The sequence below is a fragment of the Neoarius graeffei genome, chromosome 23, assembly GCF_027579695.1.
Source record: "Neoarius graeffei isolate fNeoGra1 chromosome 23, fNeoGra1.pri, whole genome shotgun sequence".
NCBI lineage: Eukaryota > Metazoa > Chordata > Actinopteri > Siluriformes > Ariidae > Neoarius > Neoarius graeffei.
In genome coordinates this window covers 23444916-23469289 of record NC_083591.1, presented here as the reverse complement: position 1 = coordinate 23469289, position 24374 = coordinate 23444916, and the positions used below count along the sequence as shown (strand labels likewise).

The following is a 24374-nucleotide window of genomic DNA, read 5'->3' as shown; positions in this document are numbered from 1 at the left end:
CCCCAGACGTTTACAGACTGTTGTAAAGAGAAAAGGGGATGTCTCACAGTGGTAAACATGGCCTTGTCCCAACTTTTTTGAGATGTGTTGTTGTCATGAAATTTAAAATCACCTAATTTTTCTCTTTAAATGATACATTTTCTCAGTTTAAACATTTGATATGTCATCTATGTTCTATTCTGGATAAAATATGGAATTTTGAAACTTCCACATCATTGCATTCCGTTTTTATTTACAATTTGTACTTTGTCCCAACTTTTTTGGAATCGGGGTTGTATATACACATATATATATATATATATATATATATATATATATATATATATATATATATATATATATATACACACACACATTTCAAACGGAGTGGTATCGGTATGGTATCGGTATGGGCCAGAACTGCACAGCCAGGTATAGGTATCGGTATCGGGGCCAAAAAAATGGTATCCGTGCAACACTAGTAGTAATCCATATTATGTCAAGAACCGCTCAATTAAGTAAAGAGAAACGACATCCATCATTACTTGAAGACATGAAGCGTCTTTTAATTCATAAAAATAAAGTAAAACCATTGAATTAGAAGGTGTGCCCAAACTACTGACTGGTACTATAGACCCCTTCGCATGTTTGTAAACAAACCTACCGTTGCCAGGATGCGCGCGCAGCCTGGACTCAGAAACAATGGCGCTGCCCATAGACCGGCATTATGAGCTGTCAGATTATGCCAAACAACTGTCGTTACAAGATTGAGAATGCTACATAAATAAGTTAACTCTAACAAGTGGACATCGCCTACCGAATCCGCATTTAATTAAAGAGTGGACGGACGATGTTAATAAGTTCCCTGGCCAGATATATACTCGTACCTTATTGACAAGACTTCAGTGTACACCCACGAAAAACTTCGTGCCTACAAGTCTTTAGACGCATATGATTGTTATGTGCAGGCATGTACAACTTGATTAACAATGGGGCATTCATATTCTCGTCTCGTCTCGTCTCGTCTTCTTCCGCTTATCCAGGACCGGGTCGCGGAGGCAGCAGTCTAAGCATGGAAGCCCAAACTTCCCTTTCCCCAGACACCTCGGCCAGCTCCTCGGGAAGAACACCGAGGCGTTCCCAGGCCAGCCGAGAGACATAGTCCCTCCAGCGTGTCCTGGGTCTTCCCCGGGGCCTCCTCCCGGGGGGACATGCCTGGAACACCTCCCCAGGGAGGCGTCCAGGAGGCATCCGAAAAAGATGCCCGAGCCACCTCAGCTGGTTCCTCTCGATGTGGAGGAGCAGCGGCTCTACTCCGAGCTCCTCCCGAGTGACTGTGCTTCTCACCCTATCTCTAAGGGAGCGCCCAGCCACCCTGCGAAGGAAACTCATTTCAGCCGCTTGTATCCGCGATCTTGTTCTTTCTGTCATTACCCAAAGCTCATGACCATAGGTGAGAGTTGGAACGTAGATCGACCGGTAAATTGAGAGATTCGCCTTTTGGCTCAGCTCCTTCTTCACCACGACGGACCGGTAAAGCGACCGCATCACTGCGGAGGCTGCACCGATCCGCCTGTCGATCTCACGCTCCATCCTTCCCTCACTCGTGAACAAGATCCCGAGATACTTAAACTCCTCCGCATTCATATTCATTTTGTTTTAATCAAATTATGCCAGTGATGTGATGGCAATGTGGCTTTAGCTACAACAGCAAATACCAACACTAAACAGCAATTTGCAGGAGGTAATGGCATGAAAGGAATGATAGTGTAAAGAGTACAGCTAAGAGAAATCAGAGCTGCGTAAAAAGCGAGAGGCAGAGACCAGAAATGAAACTGAACAGGGCGGGAGCTAGGTTAGAGCAGTCAATGTAAGTTGGCATTTAGAGTGAGGGCACACAATTTTACCTTTCCATCCTTGCTTTAAAATTGTGATTTTCGGCATACACAAATAATGATGGCACAAAATCTGGACTGCTTGAGTCAAGCGAGACCTCTCCTACAAACAAAATTGCATGCAAAGCTAAGTTAACATGCTAACAATATTCATTACATTGTGTAACTATGACCCAGCTAATCAGACAAACGTTACCAAAGTATTTTGCTACATCAATAAACGAAGACTAGAAAGAATAAAAAAGAAAGATTTAATAAATAGCCTGATCTTACCTGTGATGAAGTGGGTGCTGCAAACCTGCACATTTTTGATGGTGCTTTCATCCCAGTCTACACGTTTGATGGCTTGTAGTCATAGACGTCGGCGATTTTTTTGGAATGGGTGAGATCCTGCTGGAATTCTGAACATTTTAACCCCATCACTGCTACGATTCTGACACCCGACAACACAACAACTAGGCATTTCTGAGTCTTTTTTGGGTCCAGGCTGCGCGTGCAATTTCCGCTTTCGTATGAATGACGTTTACTGCGAAGGGGTCTATATATTTAACAAATGTTATAAGAGGGTAAATTGGGATGTGGCATATGCATATTCCAGGTAAATAAGGGGCTAGAGTGCAGGAGCTTGTGTCCATATTTTTGAGACTGATTCATCATTTGCGCTCAAACCATTACTCATTTTGATGTCGTTTCATAAATCAGTGTTTCAAATCTATTCATATGTCATTTTGTTTACTCAAATGTATGCTTATTTTTGTGCAACTTTAATGAGTATGGGCTTTTAAAGGATGTGCATGTGAATAATGATGCGACTGAACTTGGTTACCCATGTTTCCCCTGTGCAAGGAGCGTCTGGTGTTGTCAGTGTTGCCACGGTTCGTGGTTCTAGAGATGATTAATGATATGAGTAACGTGGAAGATGAGAATCTGCAGCATCAGTTTCACCGCATCTACATCCACCGCTATGAGAACGTCAGGTAACTCCAGCAGACCCTGCTCTATTGCTGTAATCTTTCCAGTGTTCTTGCACACACACACACACACACACACACCTACCCTGCATAGAACTCACTGTATATTACACACATGTGTGGTGAGCATTATGACTCATTCAGTCCTTTTGGACTACATTCTGTGAAACAAATGGTGCTGTGCTGATCCCTGTAATTCACCAAGCAGGCTACAGTGCCTTTAGTCTGTGCTCTTTTATTCACAAAATGCTCGTGATTTTCGATTCCATTTGCCACTGCACTCTTGAATGAGAATGAGTGAATGTGTTTGATTTGCAAATCGCCCGTAACCCATTGAGAGAACAATGTGTTTTCAAATGTCTTTGCAATTATGACCTTGAGCTGACATTGCAGTAAGACTTGTAGCTTTTCAGAATTGTGCTTGTTCAGTAGGTAATGATGGTCAATGTAACTTTTAATTTACTCATGCTTATGAATCAGTGCCGGATTCATGTTAAAGAGTAAAATACATGAAAATGAATAAATGAATCATAACTCATCCATCACTATTTTATAAAAGAAATATAACTAACATATTCAATTATACTATTTAAAAAATACATATACCTATGTAATATTATTTTAAATACAGTATTTTCCAATTCAACACTTTAGTTTTCCAGTTTCATCTGAAATGACATTTATGTTTGTTTGTTTGTTTGTTTGTTTGTTTGTTTGTTTGTTGAGACACATGTCCTGTTAATGCTGCTGTGAGAAATGTGAGAAACAGTGAGAGAGTGATGTGTGTCAGAGAATTATTGAATACAGCATGATCAGTTACATTACAGTGGGCAGTATAGAAGAGGACAAAGAGGCTGAAATGTTGAGAACAAATCAATTATTGGCAGTTCACCAGTGTGTAGTACTACCAATTACACCTTCAGTAAAATAGTCAAGTATAGAATTGTTTAGGTGCATAAAACAGGCTAATCTATATGTTTTTTTGTGTGTGTGTGTGTGTGTGTGTGTGTGTGTGTATGATACTTGTGTCTCCTACAGTATTCTTTTTGCTGATGTGAAGGGTTTCACAAATCTGTCCACCACCCTCTCGGCTCAAGAGCTTGTCAGAATGCTCAACGAGCTCTTTGCACGTTTTGATCGTCTTGCACATGTGAGTAACCAAATGTGTGCGCGCGCACACACACACACACACACACACACACACACACACACACACACACACACACACACACACACACACAAATAAACTCTATTAGGCTACATCATATATCTGTGTCTAGTTCAATTGTAAAGAATGAGATGGAGGGTTGGTGGTGGCTCTGTTTCTCTCCAGAAAAATGCCCCTATTGCATTGGAAACATTAATATTAATTGTTGTTTCATGTCGCAAGTGCATTTATCAATGACTGGCTAAATTTCCAACAAACATTTATCAACTATGCATGGACCTGTGTGCTTTTTATCTCTACTACATACAGTATATTGTGAATGACTGTCAAATGTCACTCAGTCAGTGTACAGATGGATGTAACCTGCTGGGTATCTCTGCTTGATGCATCTCCACCGGTGATGCCAGATTAAGGGTTTTCAGCCAGGAGACTATCAATCTTTGATGTTTCGCTCCTTACCCCAGTACGTCTCCTGGTGGTGGAGCAGTGCCAAGGATGTCTCTCTGCCATCTCTGAAGATGGCTTTCAGATCAGATATGTATTCCGCAACTTTCTTCTGAGCCACAACCAGAAGCTGGCATTCTCTGTTTCCTCTGCCAGCTTTCTTCCAGCTCTTAACAGCTTGGATCGCAGAACCGCCATGTCCCTGAGGAGGCGTGATGTTGATGTGCAGATGAAGCCAGCCTCCACAGGATATATGACAGCCTTCCATCTGGCCACCCTGCACTTAGCAGGAATCTTCAACTCTTCTTCCAGCTTAGTCAGAAGCTGATCATATCACCAATTGTATCATCCCTGTGCTAGCATGGTCTTGAAGCCTGTATGAATGTGTTGGAGAGGTGTGTTAGGAGTGTTACAGAGAGTGCAATTCTCCTCTGTGCCAAACCCTAAGGAATCACAAGTGGATCTATTCAGGAAACGGAGCCAGGCTTGTGAATTTCTTCACAGGTCAGACCAACTAATTGGCCTTGAGACAGAGCCTTGATCTTGTACCTCTATTTTCCCACTCTTCTTGCTCCTGCCATGAGCAATTCATTTCTGTTTCCTTTTGGATTTGGACCAGAGCTGGAGAGCCTGTCACTAACCTAGCCTGGTACATCCTGCCTGGACCCTGCTGATGACTTCTTAGTGTAGGAGACTGCTGGTTACCTGGTCCACTTCTTCATGGGCCTTCCACTTGTTTCCAGTGTGCACCTGGGCATCTGTGCACCCAACTAGTGGATCGGTGGTCTCTATCAGCCCTGGGACCAGCCTTGCTTTTTTCCTGCATGTGTCCCAGGCTGATGGGTTGCAACTGAAGTGTTTCACCCAAAGAGACCCTTTTCAGTGAGGCTTTTTTGTAGTCTTAGTCACTTTCAGATGTACGAGTTGGCTTTTCCGTCCATCCTCCTTGGATATGGACATGATAATGTCGTATGTGACACTGTTAGGAGTATATCAGGTACAGCAGTGGTGCTGGACACTGTGTACATTTACTGGCTGCTCTACTGCACACACCTGTCTTTCTGGTCCACCTTGAATGTGCACAGTTATAGACTCCTAATATTTGTTATACATAATTTGTATTAGAATCACTTTCTGACCCCTGGGTGTCTGCTAGCTAGATGCTTGGTTTGGAAGGTTATTTTCAACACAGCAATTACACTGAAGAATTAGAAGGATCTCTTATGCAAATGTGCATACCTACAAAGTGCACATATGACTGATAAAAGATCCAATAAGTGTAAGTACAAGGCACATCGCCAGGTCATTGCAGGGCTGACACATAGAGACAAACAACCATTCACACTCACGGTCAATTTAGTCACACCAATTAGCCTAACTTGCATGTCTTTGGACTGTGAGGGAAACCAGAGCACGCGGAGGAAACACGCAGGCAAGGGGAGAACATGCAAACTCCACACAGAAAGGCCCTCGTCGGCCACTGAGCTTGAACCCAGGACCTTCTTGATGTGAGGCAACAGTCCTAACCACTACAGTACAATGCCACCCATTGTGATTTATTCATTATTATTATTATTATTATTATTATTATTATTATTATTATTATTTTGCAACATTGACATTTTAAGCACCATGACAAACTTCTGTCAAAAGTGCTGGTTTCAACCTTCAGAGTGGTCTTTGTTTGGTGTTGAGAAATGGAGATATAGTAACAAGGTTATTATAAAATTCTCATTTTTGATTGTTTGTCAAACTGGCTTAGGGTTGTTGTTTCATTTATTGAAACATTCCTGCCCTTTTTTTGTCAAACAGAAAAAAAAAATCACAATCATCCATAGCCACTTATCCTGTGCCCGGTTGCTGGAAAGCTGGAGCTTATCCCAGCTGATTATAGGTGAGAGGCAGGATATACCCTGGACAAGTCACCAGGTCACCGCAGGGCTGACACATAGAGACAAACAACCATTCACACCTACAGTCAATTTAGAGCCACCAGTTAGTCTAACCTGCATGTCTTTGGACTGTGGGGGAAACCAGAGCACCCGGAGGAAACCCACACAGACATGGGGAGAACATGCAAACTCCACACAGACAGGCCCGTTAGCCGCTGGGCTTGAACCCAGAACCTTCTTGCTGTAAGGCAACAGTGCTAACCACTACACCACCGTGCTGCCCCAAGCATAATCATTATTTTCTAAATCTGATTTTGGGTGCAGTATGTTAATATAAGTATGTTTAAGTGAAACAATTATTATCAGGTTATATTGGTTGGGTTTTTCTAAAAAAAAGATATCAGACACTTGCATGGTAAATTTTTTTTGAAGGTTTTAATGATCTAGCCCTGTCAGAGTGCAGGCACTTACGGATGTAAATGCAGAGGAGAGCGGGGAAGCAGACTGTCGACAAAGCCAAAACGATAGACAAGAAACGAGGTCAGGAAACAATTGAGAGTCAGTTGATCAGCAAACAATGTAGAAGAGACTAGACAAAGAGTGTAAATGAAGGAAGGCTAGCAAAGGTCAGAAACTAGAGAGGCGGCAAGAGCCATACAAGGCTTGGTATGAACTGGGTAGATACAGAATGATATTGGAGTGGAGTGTGAGAGTGGTTTATATAGGAGAGGGGGCTAATTGAGGAAATGAGTGTCAGCTGTAGTTAATATTCGGGAGACAGAGGGTGCTGTGAGTAGGGCTGCACGATATCAGAAAAATATGCAATATTCGATAACATGACTGAATATCTCAATATCGATATGTATCACGATAATTAAATATGTTTTTCTTACCTTTACTCGCCGTTCTGCCCTGTATCTAGCATTTAAAAAAACACCCAATGCATCGCTTCCATTCCAACATTATTTTTTATTGGAAAAACATGGCTACACCTGCAATGGTGTCCATCAATCATCTTTAAATCTCTTAATTTTTGTGAGCGCAGCAGAAAATGTCTTAAGTTGAAGTAAACAAAAAACTGAAAACTACATTACATTAACATAAAGCATTCAAAATGGCAATTTCAGCGGCTCCCGGGAGATGAAGGTGAGCGACACAGATTCACCATAAACTCAAACACAATCTGTTAATAACACATGCGGGTGAGAGAGCAGTGGTGTGTGTGTGAGAGAGAGAGAGAGCGGTAGCGTGTGTGAGTGAGTGAGCGGTAGTGTGTGTGTGTGTGTGTGTGTGTGTGTGTGAGAGAGTGAGAGAGAGCGCGAGAAAGCATAATGTTTTTATGCTTCTGTACATCAGTGTTTGTCCCAGTGAGCCGCCCCACCACTGTTTTACAGGTACATGTCTTGCAAAGTACCTGAGTTTGCAGTACGTCATCCCTCCTGAATCCAAAGTACTTCCAAATAGCAGACGTGCATTTTTTTTTTTTTTTGGAAACCAGTTCCTCCTCACACAAGTTTGTCTCACCACACTTGCTCCCACCTTCTGCCATCACCACGAGGCTTTTACTTGTTTTGCAATAGGGGGCGGAGTTATCCCGCGGCGCTTGTTGACATTCAAATGTGATTGGACGGCACAGAAAAATGTGCCTTTTATCGAAATTTAAGTAATTTTTGCGGTATGTGTATCGCAAAGTATGATATCGCGATATCGATACTTTTTCGATATATTGTGCAGCCCTAGCTGTGAGTCTTGGGGATTGTAGTCTTGAATGTCCATGTTTGTAGTTTGAGTGTTGACAGCAGGTTTACTGACAAGCCCTCAACCCCAAACTTTAAAATTGCCACTAAGTGCACACACAGTATAATGTAGAACTGTACACAACGTGACCATATCTTTATTTACTTATTTATACCCCCCACACACAAGTTTAATACATGGATGTTAATATTCTTATCATAGAAAGTCCCTTATGTATCTGTTTGTGTCATGGGACACAAACACTCATATTCACCTCATCCATATTTCAGTTATGCAAGTGCCATGCATATTACTGATAAGATGGCTTTACTATTTGTGTGTGTCATTGTCTGTCTAAAGCTATGCAAATATAGAACATAGGGTGATTACAATGTGCATAAGTTTTTTTTTATAGACTTTTCTTGAGTAGAGGTGTCCAATATAGGGTCTTTCAATAGTGTCTCGACCACTTCCTTTATAGATGCATTGACATCACCTTCCCACCAGAACACTCCCCCTTCAGTCAGACTGAGTGGCAAAACATACTGCAAGACAATTACTTGCTTAAAATAAAGGCAGTTAGATCCTTACACTCTTCCAAAGAACCAGTGGTGCATGGATGTTCACATCAATAAAATCTCTCTCTCTTTCCAGCTACAGTCGTGGTCAGAAGTTTACATACAGTGACATGAATGTCATCTTAGATATGAATGTCATGGCAATATTTGGGCTTTCAGTAATTTCTTTGAACTGTTTTTTTTTTTTTCCCTGTGGCAGAATGTACAGTGGTGCTTGAAAGTTTGTGAACCTTTTAGAATTTTCTACATTTCTGCATACAGTTAGGTCCATATATATTTGGACACTGACACAAATTTTGTTTTTTTTTACCTGTTTACTGAAACATATTCAAGTTATAGTTATATAATGGACATGGACATAAAGTCCAGACTTTCAGCTTTCATTTGAGGGTATCCACATTAAAATTGGATGAAGGGTTTAGGAGTTTCAGCTCCTTAATATGTGCCACCCTGTTTTTAAAGGGACCAAAAGTAATTGGACAATTGACTCAAAGGCTATTTCATGGGCAAGTGTGGGAAATTCCTTTGTTATGTCATTCTCAATTAAGCAGATAAAAGGCCTGGAGTTTATTTGAGGTGTGGTGCTTGCATTTGGAAGATTTTGCTGTGAAGAAAACATGCGGTCAAAGGAGCTCTCCATGCAGGTGAAACAAGCCATCCTTAAGCTGCGAAAACAGAAAAATCCCATCTGAGAAATTGCTACAATATTAGGAGTGGCAAAATCTACAGTTTGGTACATCCTGAGAAAGAAAGAAAGCACTGGTGAACTCATCAATGCAAAAAGACCTGGACGCCCACAGAAGACAACAGTGGTGGATGATCGCAGAATAATTTCCATGGTGAAGAGAAACCCCTTCACAACAGCCAACCAAGTGAACAACACTCTCCAGGAGGTAGGCGCATCAATATCCAAATCTACCATAAAGAGAAGACTGCATGAAAGTAAATACAGAGGGTTCACTGCACAGTGCAAGCCACTCATAAGCCTCAAGAATAAAAAGGCTAGATTGGACTTTGCTAAAAAGCATCTAAAAAAGCCAGCACAGTTCTGCAAGAACATTCTTTGGACAGATGAAACCAAGCTCAACCTCTACCAGAATGATGGAAAGAAAAAAGTATGGCGAAGGCGTGGTACAGCTCATGATCCAAAGCATACCACATCATCTGTAAAACACGGCGGAGGCAGTGTGATGGCTTGGGCATGCATGGCTGCCAGTGGCACTGGGTCACTAGTGTTTATTGATGATGTGACACAGGACAGAAGCAGCCAGATGAATTCTGAGGTATTCAGAGACATACTGTGTGCTCAAATCCAGCCAAATGCAGCCAAACTGATTGGTCGGCGTTTCATAATACAGATGGACAATGACCCAAAACATAAAGCCAAAGCAACCCAGGAGTTTATTAAAGCAAAGAAGTGGAATATTCTTGAATGGCCAAGTCAGTCACCTGATCTCAACCCAATTGAGCATGCATTTCACTTGTTAAAGACTAAACGTCAGACAGAAAGGCCCACAAACAAATAGCAACTGAAAGCTGCTGAAGTAAAGGCCTGGCAGAGCATTAAAAAGGAGGAAACACAGCGTCTGGTGATGTCCATGAGTTTAAGACATCAGACAGTCATTGCCAACAAAGGGTTTTCAACCAAGTATTAGAAATGAACATTTTATTTACAATTATTTAATTTGTCCAATTACTTTTGAGCCCCTGAAATGAAGGGATTGTGTTTAAAAAATGCTTTAGTTCCTCACATTTTTATGCAATCATTTTGTTCAACCCACTGAATTAAAGGTGAAAGTCTGAACTTCAACTGCATCTGAATTGTTTTGTTCAAAATTCATTGTGGTAATGTACAGAACCAAAATTAGAAAAATGTTGTCTCTGTCCAAATATTTATGGCCCTAACTGTAAATATGACCTAAAACATTATCAGATTTTCACACAAGTCCTAAAAGTAGATAAAGAGAACCCCGTTAAACAAATGAGACAAAAATATTATACTTGGTCATTTATTTATTGAGGAAAATGATCCAATATTACATATCTGTGAGTGGCAAAAGTATGTGAAACTTTGCTTTCAGTATCTGGTGTGATCCCCTTGTGCAGCAATAACTGCAACTAAACGTTTCTGGTAACTGTTGATCAGTCCTGCACAATTTTAGCCCATTCCCCTGTACAGAACAGCTTTAACTCTGGGACGTTGGTGGGTTTCCTCACATGAACTGCTCGCTTCAGGTCCTTCCACAACATTTCTATTGGATTAAGGTCAGGACTTTCACTTAGCCATTCCAAAACATTATTCTTCTTTAACCATTCTTTGGTAGAACGACTTGTGTGCTTAGGGTCATTGTCTTGCTGCATGACCCACCTTCTCTTGGGCTACATCCACACGACAACGGCAACGAGATGTTATTTAAAAATATATCGCGTCCAAATGGGCAACGATCAGTAAAATATCAGGTCCATATGGCAACGCAACGCTTGCTGAAAACGATGCAATACACATGCCACGCCTCTAGGGGCGCTGTAAGACGGTCCCTTCGGAGACACCAGAACAATAGAAGAAGTAAGGACGCATGCGCATAAACTATTATGCGCGAGACTTCATATTAGCCACAAAGTCAGGAAAATCTGTTTGTAAAATTACATTATAATGACCAAATACAATGAAAAGTATTTTTCCAGTCTCACCTGTGAAAGGTAATCCCATGTGATCTCGTTTGGACGGCAAACCTGTTGGTACAGTTAAACACAGCTAATCTTTTTTCTCCGCTTTGACCTATCCAATATGGCAGCGAGGATGACGTATGATTCTACGCGGAAGGCGGCTTCTTTAATGGTCCGGAATAAATTGAATACTACACGTTGATGGATTAATTTGTTGTTTCTCACCTGTGAAAGGTAATCCCATGTGATCTCGTTTGGATGGTAAACCTGTTGGTACAGTTAAAGGCAGCGCATTAATCTTTATTCTCCGCTTTGACCTATCCAATATGGCTGCGAGGATGACGTATGATTCTACGCGGAAGGCGGTGTTTTTAATGGTCCGGAATAAATTGAATGCTACACGTTGATGGATTAATTTGCTCCTCTACGCCCTTTTTGAGGAATGTATTGTAGGACTAAAACCAACATCTGAAGAGGTGAGATTGCTCCTTTTTTTTCCCTATTTTTGCTGGCGGGATTAACTCTGCCCTAAGGGCAGAGTCTCTCTCTCTCTCACTTTGCACCATTACACAATAAATATTCACAGTGAAAGTATTTTGTAAGCGCGTTTCATGAACCAAGTTATAGGATTTGTTGACAACTCGCATCGCATCGCAATGAGAAGATCATTGGCACTACTGGTGTTAAGAATCAGACCATTTCATAAATGAATATTTTGCTGTAGAGCTGCAGTGTTTGTACAATTGCATGTTTTTGCTTCACTATTACTGTCACTATTCTGCTTCTTGCATTACTACTGTGAACTAACACTGAACATAATAATAATAATAATAATAATAATAATATCCAAGCTCGTGTTTCACTCTCACTAGTGCTCTGTAAGGCTTTTTCCTGGTGATATCCTGGTGATATTCGTTACACTTCTACCCGGCGTGAAGCACTCACAGTCATGTGGTTGTGACGTCATCGTAAACAAATCCGTTCTACTCATCCAGACGACTTCACAATGGCAACGTTGCCAGATCTTTCCACTCTGGACCCGTTCTCAAAAAGATTGCGTTTTGGGCACCCAAAACGCTTGTGCCGTGTGGACGCCAGGCCTAAACGATAAGCAATTGTATCGGAGTCACCTGAATCCGTTGCCGTGTGGACAGGGCCTTGAGATTCAGTTCACAGACAGATGTCCTGACATTTTCCTTTAGAATTCACTGGTATAATTCAGAATTTATTGTTCCATCAATGATGGCAAGTTATCCTGTCCCAGATGCAGCAAAACAGGCCCAAACCATGATACTACCGCCACCATGTTTCACAGATGGGATAAGGTTCTTATGCTGGAATGCATTGTTTTTCCTTTCTCCAAACATAACGCTTCTCATTTAAACCAAAAAGTTCTATTTTGGTCTCATCCGTCCACAAAACATTTTTCCAATAGCCTTCTGGCTTGTCCACATGATCTTTAGCAAACTGCAGATGAGCAGCACTGTTCTTTTTGGAGAGCAGTAGCTTTCTCTTTGCAACCCTGCCATGCACACCATTGTTGTTCAGTGTTCTCCTGATGGTGGACTCATGAACATGAACATTAGCCGATGTGAGAGAGGCCTTCAGTTGCTGAGAAGTTACCCTGGGGTCCTTTGTGACCTCGCCGACTATTACACGCCTTGCTCTTGGAGTGATCTTTGTTGATCGACCACTCCTGGGGAGGGTAACAATGGCCTTGAATTTCTTCCATTTGTACACAGTCTGTCTGACTGTGGATTGGTGGAGTCCAAACTCTTTAGAGATGGTTTTGTAACCTTTTCCAGCCTGATGAGCATCAACAATGCTTTTTCTGAGGTTCTCAGAAATCTCCTTTGTTCGTGCCATGATACACTTCCACAAACATGTGTTGTGAAGATCAGACTTTGATAGATCCCTGTTCTTTAAATAAAACAGGGTGCCCACTCACACCTGATTGTCATCCCATTGATTGAAAACACCAAACTCTAATTTCACCTTCAAATTAACTGCTAATCCAAGAGGTTCACATGCTTTTGCCACTCATAGATATGTAATATTGGGTCATTTTCCTCAATAAATAAATGACCAAGTATAATATTTTTGTCTCATTTGTTTAACTGGGTTCTCTTTATCTACTTTTAGGACTTGGGTGAAAATCTGATGATGGTTGAGGTCATGTTTATGCAGAAATATAGAAAATTTGAAAGGGTTCACAAACTTTCAAGCACCACTGTACAGCATACATTTTTAATAAAAAAAAAAACCCACTAGAATTTCATGCACAAGTTTTAATTTTCTTTGGGTTTTCTGAAATCAACACAGGGTCAAAATTATACATACAGGGTCAAAAATATACATACAGCACACCTAATATTTGGGTAAAATGTCTCTTTGCAAGATTCACCTTGACCAAACTTTTTTTTTTTACCATGAACAAGCTTCTGGCAGAATTCTGGTTAGATATTTCATGACTCTTCATGGTGGAATTGGTAGAGTTCAATTAAATTTTTTTTTTTATTTCTTGGCATGTACACGACTTATAAGCACAGTCCAAATATTTTCAATAGGGTTGAAGTCAGGGCTTGTTTTAAGCATAATGTTAGCCTGCTTTATCCTCCATAACCAGCTCTGATACATGTTTGGTTCATTGTCCTATTGTAAGTCCCAAGTTGTGTTCAAGTTTCTGATGGTTTATGCTGAAAAATTCTGAGGTATTCCTCCTTCTTCATTATTCCATCCACTTTGTGCAATGAACCAGTTCCACTGGCAGCAAAACAGCCCCAGAGCATGATGCTGCTACCACCACCAGCAGTTGGTGCAGTGTCCCTCTGTCCATGGTGGTCATTGTGGCCAAACAACTCAATCTTTTGTCTTATCTGACCATACAGCTATCCTCCAGAAGGCTTTTTCTTTGTCTGTGTGGTCAGCTTCAAATTTTAGTTAAGCTTGAAGGTGCCAATTTTGGAGCAGGGGGTTATTTCTTGAATAGCAGCCTCTTAGTCCATGGTGAGCTGAACTGTAGACTGTGATCCATCAGCTTCCAGTTCATGGCAGGGCTGTGCCATGGTGGTTCCCAGGTTGTTCCTGACCATCCAAATCAATTTCCTTTCAGCTGAGGGTGACAGTTTGGGTTTTCTTGAAGCAAAGCGGCTTGGCAAAGTGACTACACCTCACAATAATTTGCATACAATTGTTTGAACTGATCTTGAAATTTGCAGTTGTTTAGAAATGGCTCCAAGAGACATTCTGGAGTTGTGTACATCTGCGATCCTCTTTTTCAGATCTGTACTGAGATCCTTGGACTTTCCCATTTTACTGTGTGTTGGTCAATCCAATGAGTGCTGTAAACAAACCCTTTTTATGAAGGTACAGAGAAGCTACCAGCTGTAGTCAATCATGATCACTAACAGGAAGTTAAGAGACCTCGGCCTTGGTAAGATAAGAGACATTTTGGAAGTTTCATCACCTCTGAATTAATAATCTAAGTGAGCATATGTAAATTTTTGACCCTGTATGTATAATTTTGACTCTGTGTTGATTTCAGAAAACCCAAAGAAAATTAAAACTTGTGCACCAAATTCTCATGGGTTTTTTTTTTATTAAAGATGTATGCTGTACAATCATTCTGCCACAGAAAAAGAACAGTTCAAAGAAATTACTGAAAGCCCAAATATTGCCATGACATTCATATCCAAGATGACATTCATGTCACTGTATGCAAACTTCTGACCACAACTCTATCTATCTATCTATCTATCTATCTATCTATCTATCTATCTATCTATCTATCTATCTATCTATCTATCTATCTATCTATCTAAGATAGCAGACCTATGATTCAGCCACCCATAAGCATGCTAATAATAAACAAAATTTCAGCATCCTTTATAGAAATTTAAAATTTATTTGGCTAACTGTTTAAACTTGTGCTGTGGAATACCACTTATAGGGAAAACTAGGTTTTACTTGAGGTATGATTTTACCCAAAAAATACAACATATCTGACAAAACAGTGACCAAAATTCCATGTTTTGGTGACTGGATTCCAGTTGTTTCTGCAAATTGCAGTGATCCATTTGATTCTACTTTGTGTTGCTTTTGGCAGTGTCTAAAAAGATAGCTCTGATTTCCTTTTGAATCCATTTGTAAACTCAATCACACAGCAGGCCTTTCCCATTTTAAATGGGTTTTTGCAGTACTCAAGCTGAACAATAATGCTGCCAGTAGTCTTTTTGCCACTCAGTGGGTGTGACTGCAATGACTTCCTCATATAGTGATGTCATGTGCATCCCCTCTATAGGCAAAGACAAACACAGGCCTGTAAACCCTGAAATATTGTGGGATAACAAATGTTGAAGTTTAGTGCTTTTATTTTGTTTTTTTTTCTTTAGTGTCAAAATTTATATGTAACATAAGACAATTTAAAAATAAACAAATAAAATTAAAGACTGATATGATATATGAGAATATACGAATGAGATGATCAAAAGCTTTCGACGAAAGATCTAATAGGAATCTAGTATCATCAATATATTGCTGCATGAATAGTGACAGGTATAATGATCACATTAAACTCTACAACAACATGACTTCCACTCTCATTATTTAGCAGTTAAAATAGCACTTGATCCAGCACATCCTATTGTTCTGCTTGAACTACAGTGGCAGGAAGCTTGAAGCTTAGACAATGTTATCTGCTGTGATTTTCATATTTAAAGCGAGACAGCCTTTCGATTTCATAAAATCAGTGCAATTTAGTTCCCTCTGAAATTTGGTCATTGTGAGATGTTTATTTCTGCAATATCTCACAAAATATCAGGCCATCCTGTGGCTGAGAAGTTATTTAATTTGAGGTGATTCCCTAGCAAATAATGTGCGTGAAATTGCTCACTTCGCACAGTCAAGCAGACAGAGGAAGTCCGTGTGCGCATGCGCAGGTTTACCTTGACTGTGCACTGACAGTTACATCATTCTGTCGCTAAATGAACAGCTGATCACACCGAGGTGCTCGCTGACCGCTGACATTTATTAGGGTAGTATCTCACTGGGCTGCAACAGCCCGCGACTAGTTAGAGACACAACAATTGCGGTACAATATGCGAATTAGTGACAGTTTTCACTTGGAATCACACTGAATTGATATTCACATATTTTACCGCAATTGTTGTGTCTCCAACTAGTCGCAGGCTGTCACAGCCCGGCTTTCCCTCGGCAGGCAGGGAAGTAGAGGAAGCCTCACGGAACCTGACTTGAGAAGGGTTCGCAACAGCTTTGCGACACCAGTGACGCATTTATGGCTATACTTTTTTTTTCTCTCTCTCTCTCTCTCTCTCTCTCTCTCTCTCTCTCTCTTTTCCCTTCCCCCTTCCTCTCTCTCTCCCTCTCTACACGCTGTTTGCACTGATATTGGAGATGCTTTAATCTCATTGTACATGTGTATAGTGACAATAAAGGCATTCTAGTCTACTGAGAGAAATTTTGTCGCACGAATTTTTCGAACATGTTCAAAATTTCAGCGACGAAGGAGTGACACTTTGCGACTCATGTGAGGAAATTGAGAAGCCCGGCGAATGTTTCAAGACACTTTTGAAACTCTCTCGCGAATGACGTTCCAATTTGTCGCAAGCTGTCGCAGCCCAGTGAGATGCTGGCTTTAGTTTGGTCCTGTGTTTCTTTTCCTTCGCAACATAATGTCTTTTCTTCTTGCTTTCCATTACTGTAGTCAGGCTTTCACATTCATTCGCACGCTCACGTCCTCCATTGTTCCCTCCTGTTTCAAATTTGTATCCCACAATGCCTTGCGCGAACGAGGAAAGCCCACCACGTGATGCATGATGTAGTATCTTGAATTGGGTCATGGTGAAGCAGGAAAAAATAACAGAGAATTTAGGGCCACATGGCCTTAAATTAATTAATTGTTCTATTTAAAAAATAATAATAATAAAATTGGAAGTCTGTGATTCCAATTCAGTAGCTTTCGGTCCATTAAACAAAAATAATTGGGTGTCAGGGAAAATTCTTATTAAGACCTACACTTGAAAAATCTTAGAGGCAGTCTACCTTTAAAATCTTCAGCCAAAAGTTAAGCAAAAGTTTGTGTGGCCACAATATATTAAATCAAGGTCATGAAATGCGTAATGCGTTTGAGGAATGTATGCTAATTTATCATGCTTTTAATTCACTATTTTGAGTTATCATATTTTATGTGCCCATGGTTTAAAATCGTTCCAGTACTCATCTGCTGCTCTTATCTAAATTTAAGTATGTGATGCTCATAATTCCATATAAAATCCATATAAAATTCAATGTTTGAGATCATGCCTCCTTCAGATGCTATTTCCTCGGTGCAAACGAAAACCTTTGTTGACTTTTGTCAATTAATTAACCAATAGTTTAATATTTATGTATCTAATATTGTCATTGAATATCATTCTGTGTGCTAATCTTATTGTGGGTAGAATAAACTGTTGGACAGTAGTGCTGAACTTACTGCTTAAACACAGCTCCTCACTTTAGCCTATGTGCTGCAAGAAAAATCAACTTCAATTCATGGTCAGCATCACATGTGACTGAGAGGAACCTTTGTTTTTGTTTTTGTTTTCTTTTCAAAATGCATCCTGAGGTCTGAATACTGATATGCATAACTCCTCACTATCTGTATGTAACTCAACTCTGAATATGGCCCAGTGAAAATAAGCATGTTTCTGCACAAACCTGTGAGGACAGATTCAGAGATGGAGTCAGTAATTCAATCAGCAGCTGCTGCAGCACTCACAAGAGCCTAAAATAAGCTTCATTTGATATTTATGGTAGTGTTCAAGGCACCAGACCTGAGCTTCAATACTGCAGCCAGAGATGTCTATCCTGAGAACTAAACTAAACTATCTATCTAACTAAACTAAACTATCCTGAGAAAGTGAATTTCAAAACTAGATATAACTGTTTGTGAAAAGAAAAAATAAACCTGTCAGTCAAACATATGAGACCTGTATGTCTGTGGATTCATGGAAAATATTCCAGCATCTGATCCAGGTGTTCTTTTTTTTAATGACAGAAAGGGTTTTAATTTAACTCAAATTTACTTATTACCTGAAAATTTTAAATAATCTCTAGCGGGGGCGGCACGGTGGTGTAGTGGTTAGCGCTGTCGCCTCACAGCAAGAAGGTCCGGGTTCGAGCCCCGTGGCCAGCGAGGGCCTTTCTGTGCGGAGTTTGCATGTTCTCCCCGTGTCCGTGTGGGTTTCCTCCGGGTGCTCCGGTTTCCCCCACAGTCCAAAGACATGCAGGTTAGGTTAACTGGTGACTCTAAATTGACCGTAGGTGTGAATGTGAGTGTGAATGGTTGTCTGTGTCTATGTGTCAGCCCTGTGATGACCTGGCGACTTGTCCAGGGTGTACCCTGCATTTCGCCTGTAGTCAGCTGGGATAGGCTCCAGCTTGCCTGCGACCCTGTAGAAGGATAAAGCAGCTAGAGATAATGAGATGAGATGAGACATTTGAAAGGCAAATATTGTACTTTTCACTCCACTACATTCCTCATTACTATGAAGCAGCTTTGAAAGTGGATGTTTTTTTTCCTTTTCAAAAATGTGATTGTTTTTTTTTTCTGCAGGTGACACTGAGACAGCCTATCAGTAATCACTGGGGTCACATAACATCCACAGACTGGATAAAATCAAGTTCAATTATTTCTCAGCAGTATTATTTGAACACAATCAGTTGATGGTAGAATGGAAGGAGGCGGTTCTTCTGGGGAATGCACACACTCCCATGACCATAGAACCCATGTTTCAGTTTTCTGAAAGGATTAAAGATTCATTTCATTTTAAATGTTTGCTATGTTTGCCGAAAACAAACCACATCACGGCCTATAAAAATTCGCCATCCAACCTGCGGAAGCATATTGAGGTATGTAAATGTTTTATTCCAAGAGAAAGTTTGCAGTGACGTTGTCCATGTTTTAGAGCTAGCGATAATGTTGCAATTGCTATGCAGTCTGGTTAGTCAAATGGCTTTCTATGGATTTGCCCACCAAGTTTCCATAGCCTTGTCCACGGCTAACATTAACACATAGCTAGTTAACATGGACACTGTTAGTTAGCATGTAAAAATGGAGTTACGGTACGTGAATAACATTAACTTATCTGACGTGCTTTCAGAAATATGTTTTAGCGTAATCTTGCCATAGGGGTTTACCAAAACCCCTATGGAGAAAAAATCAAGGACCGTGATGTCGCCCGGTATGACGCAGCCGGGGCCCCACCCTGGAGCCAGGCCCGGGGTTGGGGTTCGTATGCGAGCGCTTGGTGGCCGGGCCTTTGCCCATGGGGCCCGGCCGGGCTCAGCCCGAAGAGGTGACGTGGGCCCGACCTCCTGTGGGTTCACCACCCACAGAGGTAGCAGTAGGGGATTGGTGCAGTGTGGATTGGGTGGCAGTCGAAGGCAGGGGCCTCGACGACCTGATCCCCGGACACAGCGGCTGGCTGTTGGGACATGGAATGTCACTTCACTGGGGGGGAAAGAGCCTGAGCTTGTGCGGGAGGTTGAGAGGTACCGGCTAGAGATAGTCGGGCTCACCTCCACGCACAGCTTGGGCTCTGGAACCCAGCTCCTCGAGAGGGGCTGGACTCTCCACTTCTCTGGAGTCGCCCGTGGTGAGCGGCGGCGGGCTGGTGTGGGCTTGCTTATAGCTCCCCAGCTCAGCCACCATGTGTTGGAGTTTACCCCAGTGAAAGAGAGGGTCGCCTCTCTGCGCCTTCGGATTGGGGAGAGGGCTCTTGCTGTTGTTTGTGCCTATGGGCCAAATAGCAGTATAGAGTATCCGGCCTTCTTGGAGTCCCTGGGAGAGGTACTGAGAGGTGCTCAGACTGGGGACTCCATTGTGCTACTGGGGGACTTCAACGCTCACGTAGGCGATGACAGTGACACCTGGAGGGGCGTGGTTGGGAGGAACGACCTCCCCGATCTGAACCCGAGTGGTGTTTTGTTATTGGACTTCTGTGCTAGTCACGGTTTGTCCATAACGAACACCATGTTCGAGCATAGGGGTGTCCATAAGTGCACTTTGTAGTCGTTTCATCTGATCTCCGGCCCTATGTCTTGGACACTCGGGTGAAGAGAGGGGCTGAGCTGTCAACTGATCACCACCTGCTGGTGAGTTGGATCCACTGGTGGAGGAGGAAGCTGGACAGACCTGGCAGGCCCAAACGTATGGTGAGGGTCTGCTGGGAACGTCTGGCCGAGCACTCTGTTGGGGAGGTCTTTAACTCCCACCTCCGGGAGAGCTTTTCCCAGCTTCCGAGGGAGGCGGGGGACATTGAGTCTGAGTGGACCATGTTCTCTACCTCCATTGTGGACGCAGCTGTTCGGAGCTGTGGCCACAAGGTCTCCGGTGCCTGTCGTGGCGGCAATCCCTGAACCCGGTGGTGGACACCGGAAGTAAGGGATGCCGTCAAGCTGAAGGAGTCCTATCGGGCCATGTTGACCTTCGGGACTCCTGAGGCAGCTGACAGGTATCGGCAGGCTAGGCGTGCTGCAGCTCGGGCAGTTGCGGAGGCAAAAACTCGGAACTGGGAGGAGTTCGGGGAGGCCATGGAGAAGGACTATTGGTCGGCCTCGAAGAAATTCTGGCAAACCGTCCGGCGCCTCAGGAGGGGGAAGCAGTACTCTGCCAACACTGTTTACAGTGCGGGTGGGGAGCTGTTGACCTCGACTGGGGACATTGTCGGGCGGTGGAAGGAATACTTTGAGGATCTCCTCAATCCCACCGTCATGTCTCCCACTGAGGAGACTGAGGCTGATGACTCAGAGGTGGACTCGTCCATTACCCAAGCCGAAGTCACTGAGGTGGTTTGCAAGCTCCTCGGTGGCAAGGCACCGGGGGTGGATGAGATCCGCCCTGAGTATCTCAAGTCTCTGGATGTTGTGGGGCTGTCTTGGTTGACACGCCTCTGCAACATCGCGTGGCGGTCAGGGACAGTGCCTCTGGAATGGCAGACTGGGGTGGTGGTCCCTCTTTTTAAGAAGGGGGACCAGAGAGTGTGCTCCAGTTATAGGGGAATCACACTTCTCAGCCTCCCAGGGAAGGTTTACTCCAGGGTACTGGAGAGGAGAATTCGACCAATAGTCGAACCTCGGATCCAGGAGGAACAATGCGGTTTTCGTCCTGGTCGCGGAACACTGGACCAGCTCTATACCCTTCATAGGGTGCTCGAGGGTTCATGGGAGTTTGCCCAACCAGTCCACATGTGCTTTGTGGATCTGGAGAAGGCATTCGACCATGCCCCCCATGGTATTCTGTAGGGGGTGCTTCGGGAGTATGGGGTTCAGGGCTCTTTGCTAAGGGCTGTCCGGTCCCTGTACGAACGGAGCAGGAGTCTGGTTCGCATTGCCGGCAGTAAGTCAGACCTGTTCCCAGTGCATGTTGGACTCCGGCAGGGCTGCCCTTTGTGACTGGTTCTGTTCATAATTTTTATGGACAGAATTTCTAGGCGCAGCCAGGGGCCGGAAGGAATCCTGTTTGGGAACCACAGGATTTCATCTCTGCTTTTTGTGGATGATGTTGTCCTGTTGGCTTCTTCAAACCAGGACCTTCAGCATGCACTGGGGCGGTTTGCAGTCGAGTGTGAAGCAGCTGGGATGAGAATCAGCACCTCCAAGTCTGAGGCCATGGTTCTCGACCAGAAAAGGGTGGCTTGCCCTCTCCAGGTTGGTGGAGAAGTCCTGCCTCAAGTGGAGGAGTTTAAGTATCTCGGGATCTTGTTCACGAGTGAGGGAAGGATGGAGCGTGAGATCGACAGGCAGATCGGTGCAGCCTCCGCAGTGATACGGTCGCTTTACCGGTCCGTTGTGGTGAAGAAGGAGCTGAGCCAAAAGACGAAGCTCTCAATTTACCGGTTGATCTACGTTCCGACTCTCACCTATGGTCATGAGCTTTGAGTAATGACCGAAAGAACAAGATCGCGGATACAAGCGGCCGAAATGAGCTTCCTTCACAGGGTGGTTGGGCGCTCCCTTAGGGTGAGAAGCACAGTCACTCGGGAGGAGCTCGGAGTAGAGCCGCTGCTCCTCCACATCGAGAGGAATCAGCTGAGGTGGCTCGGGCATCTTTTTCGGATGCCTCCTGGACGCCTCCCTGGGGAGGTGTTCCAGGCATGTCCCCCCAGGAAGAGGCCCCGGGGAAGACCCAGGACACGCTGGAGGGACTATGTCTCTCGGCTGGCCTGGGAACGCCTCGGTGTTCTTCCCGAGGAGCTGGCCGAGGTGTCTGGGGAAAGGGAAGTTTGGGCTTCCATGCTTAGACTGCTGCCTCCGCGACCCGGTCCCGGATAAGCTGAAGGAGACGAGACGTAATCTTGCCAAATAAACAGAATGTAGAAATCTTTCTTTTCTAGTAGCAATAGCTACCCAATATGATTTTGAGTTTGAAAAGAATTTGCTAGCATGTCAGGTGGAGTTTCACTGACTAGCTAGCTTAACGTTAAACCACCATAATGGTGGCACATGTTCATTTTATGAATTCACATTTCTGTTTTTGGTAACAGCATTAGGTTTTGTAAGCGTTGTGGCAATAATCCAACAATGCGTTGACAGAAAATGTACTTTTAATACTTAAGTATTTTTAAAAGCAAGTACTTTAGTACTTTAACTTAAGTAAAAATTTAACTGTACAACTTTCATTTGTATTGGAGTAACATTTGACCAGTGGGATCTGTACTTTGATTTAAGTAATGAAGTCCACCAAGGTACTTTGTCCACCTCTGTTAGTTTCATCATTGTAATGGGCAGATATTTCATGATCAGTCTTATGGAGAGATAGTCCACTGTTGTATGGTGGGTAATGGTATATTATACACCGTAACAATTCATGTCCATATTAATTCTCATCTCATTATCTCTAGCCGCTTTAATTCAATCCTAAATTATGCTGAAACAGGAGATTCCTTTGAAACATTCAGAGGATACTGTCATGCATTTGAATTCATCAGCTTGCCAAAGCAAATATATTAATGAAAGCTAGTTGATAACAGTATTTCCTATGAGGGCTTCACTGAACTTTGGGAAAGGGTTAAACTTGGATGAAATCAAGAATGTTCAGGGATAAAACCAGTTAAACTTTTGTGGTAGCTTGTGATTATTGTATTCCATCAGAGTTAATGTCCATATTAATTCTGATCAACATAAATAATTTTTAATATATCCTGAAACATAAACATTCTTTGAAAAAACAAGAAGTCTGTATGAGTATGATTATGAGTCTGAGTTCATTAGTGTGCTAAGATGCTAATAAATGCTATTTGGTATAGTTCCTATGAGGAAATAATTGAACTCTCAGAAAGGATTGAGGCTGGGTGGTATATTGAGGTATCCAGTGGCAGATTTGTATTCTACCTTTTGCATACAATAAATAGGTTTTTTTGTTTGTTTTTTTTTACTTCATCTTCTAGTTCTAGTGCCACGTGTGAGATATATAGTCCTGTGCAAACATTGTAGTCACATGGAAATAAATGGTATAAAGCTGGTACAAAGATGCCTTCAATAATACTTTATAGAATTAAAATATTATATAAAGAGCAGTAAGTAAATTTACTTTTAAAATAAAAAGCAAAGCCACTATTCAGCATCATATCCATTCATCTTTAAAAATGCATCAGTGGTCTAGGGTATATTTTGTGCACTTTTATAAAGAAATTGGCTGATATGTTTTTTTCTGATCATCTTGGAGAATCTGTCATAGTTCCTCTGGAGACTTTGACTGTCACAGTTCCTTTGGTTTTTGCAGATGAAATTTGACAGCCTGCATTCATTATTTTGTCTAAATAGTAGTCGAGTATGTAATATTTAACAGTATTTACTGGCATAGGTGGTGTAGTGGTTAGCACTGTTGCCTCACAGCAAGAAGGTCCTGGGTTCAAGCCCAGCGGCTGACGAGGGCCTTTCTGTGTGGAGTACTCATGTTCTCCCCATGTCTGTGTGGGTTTCCTCTGGGTGCTCCGGTTTCCCCCAAAGACATGCATGTTAGGCTAATTGGTGGCTCTAAATTG

The 24374-nt window shown here is 42.5% G+C and overlaps 1 protein-coding gene across 1 annotated transcript in view; it reads left to right on the top strand.

The window, feature by feature from the left end:
- The window catches only part of adcy8 (adenylate cyclase 8 (brain)), a 138691-nt gene that overhangs the window by 38763 nt on the left and 75554 nt on the right, over positions 1-24374 (top strand). Inside the window, exons 3-4 of the mRNA XM_060905944.1 lie at positions 2721-2851; positions 3884-3995. Of these exons, the coding sequence (XP_060761927.1) occupies positions 2721-2851; positions 3884-3995 (243 nt within the window). The remainder of the gene's footprint in view (positions 1-2720; positions 2852-3883; positions 3996-24374) is intronic.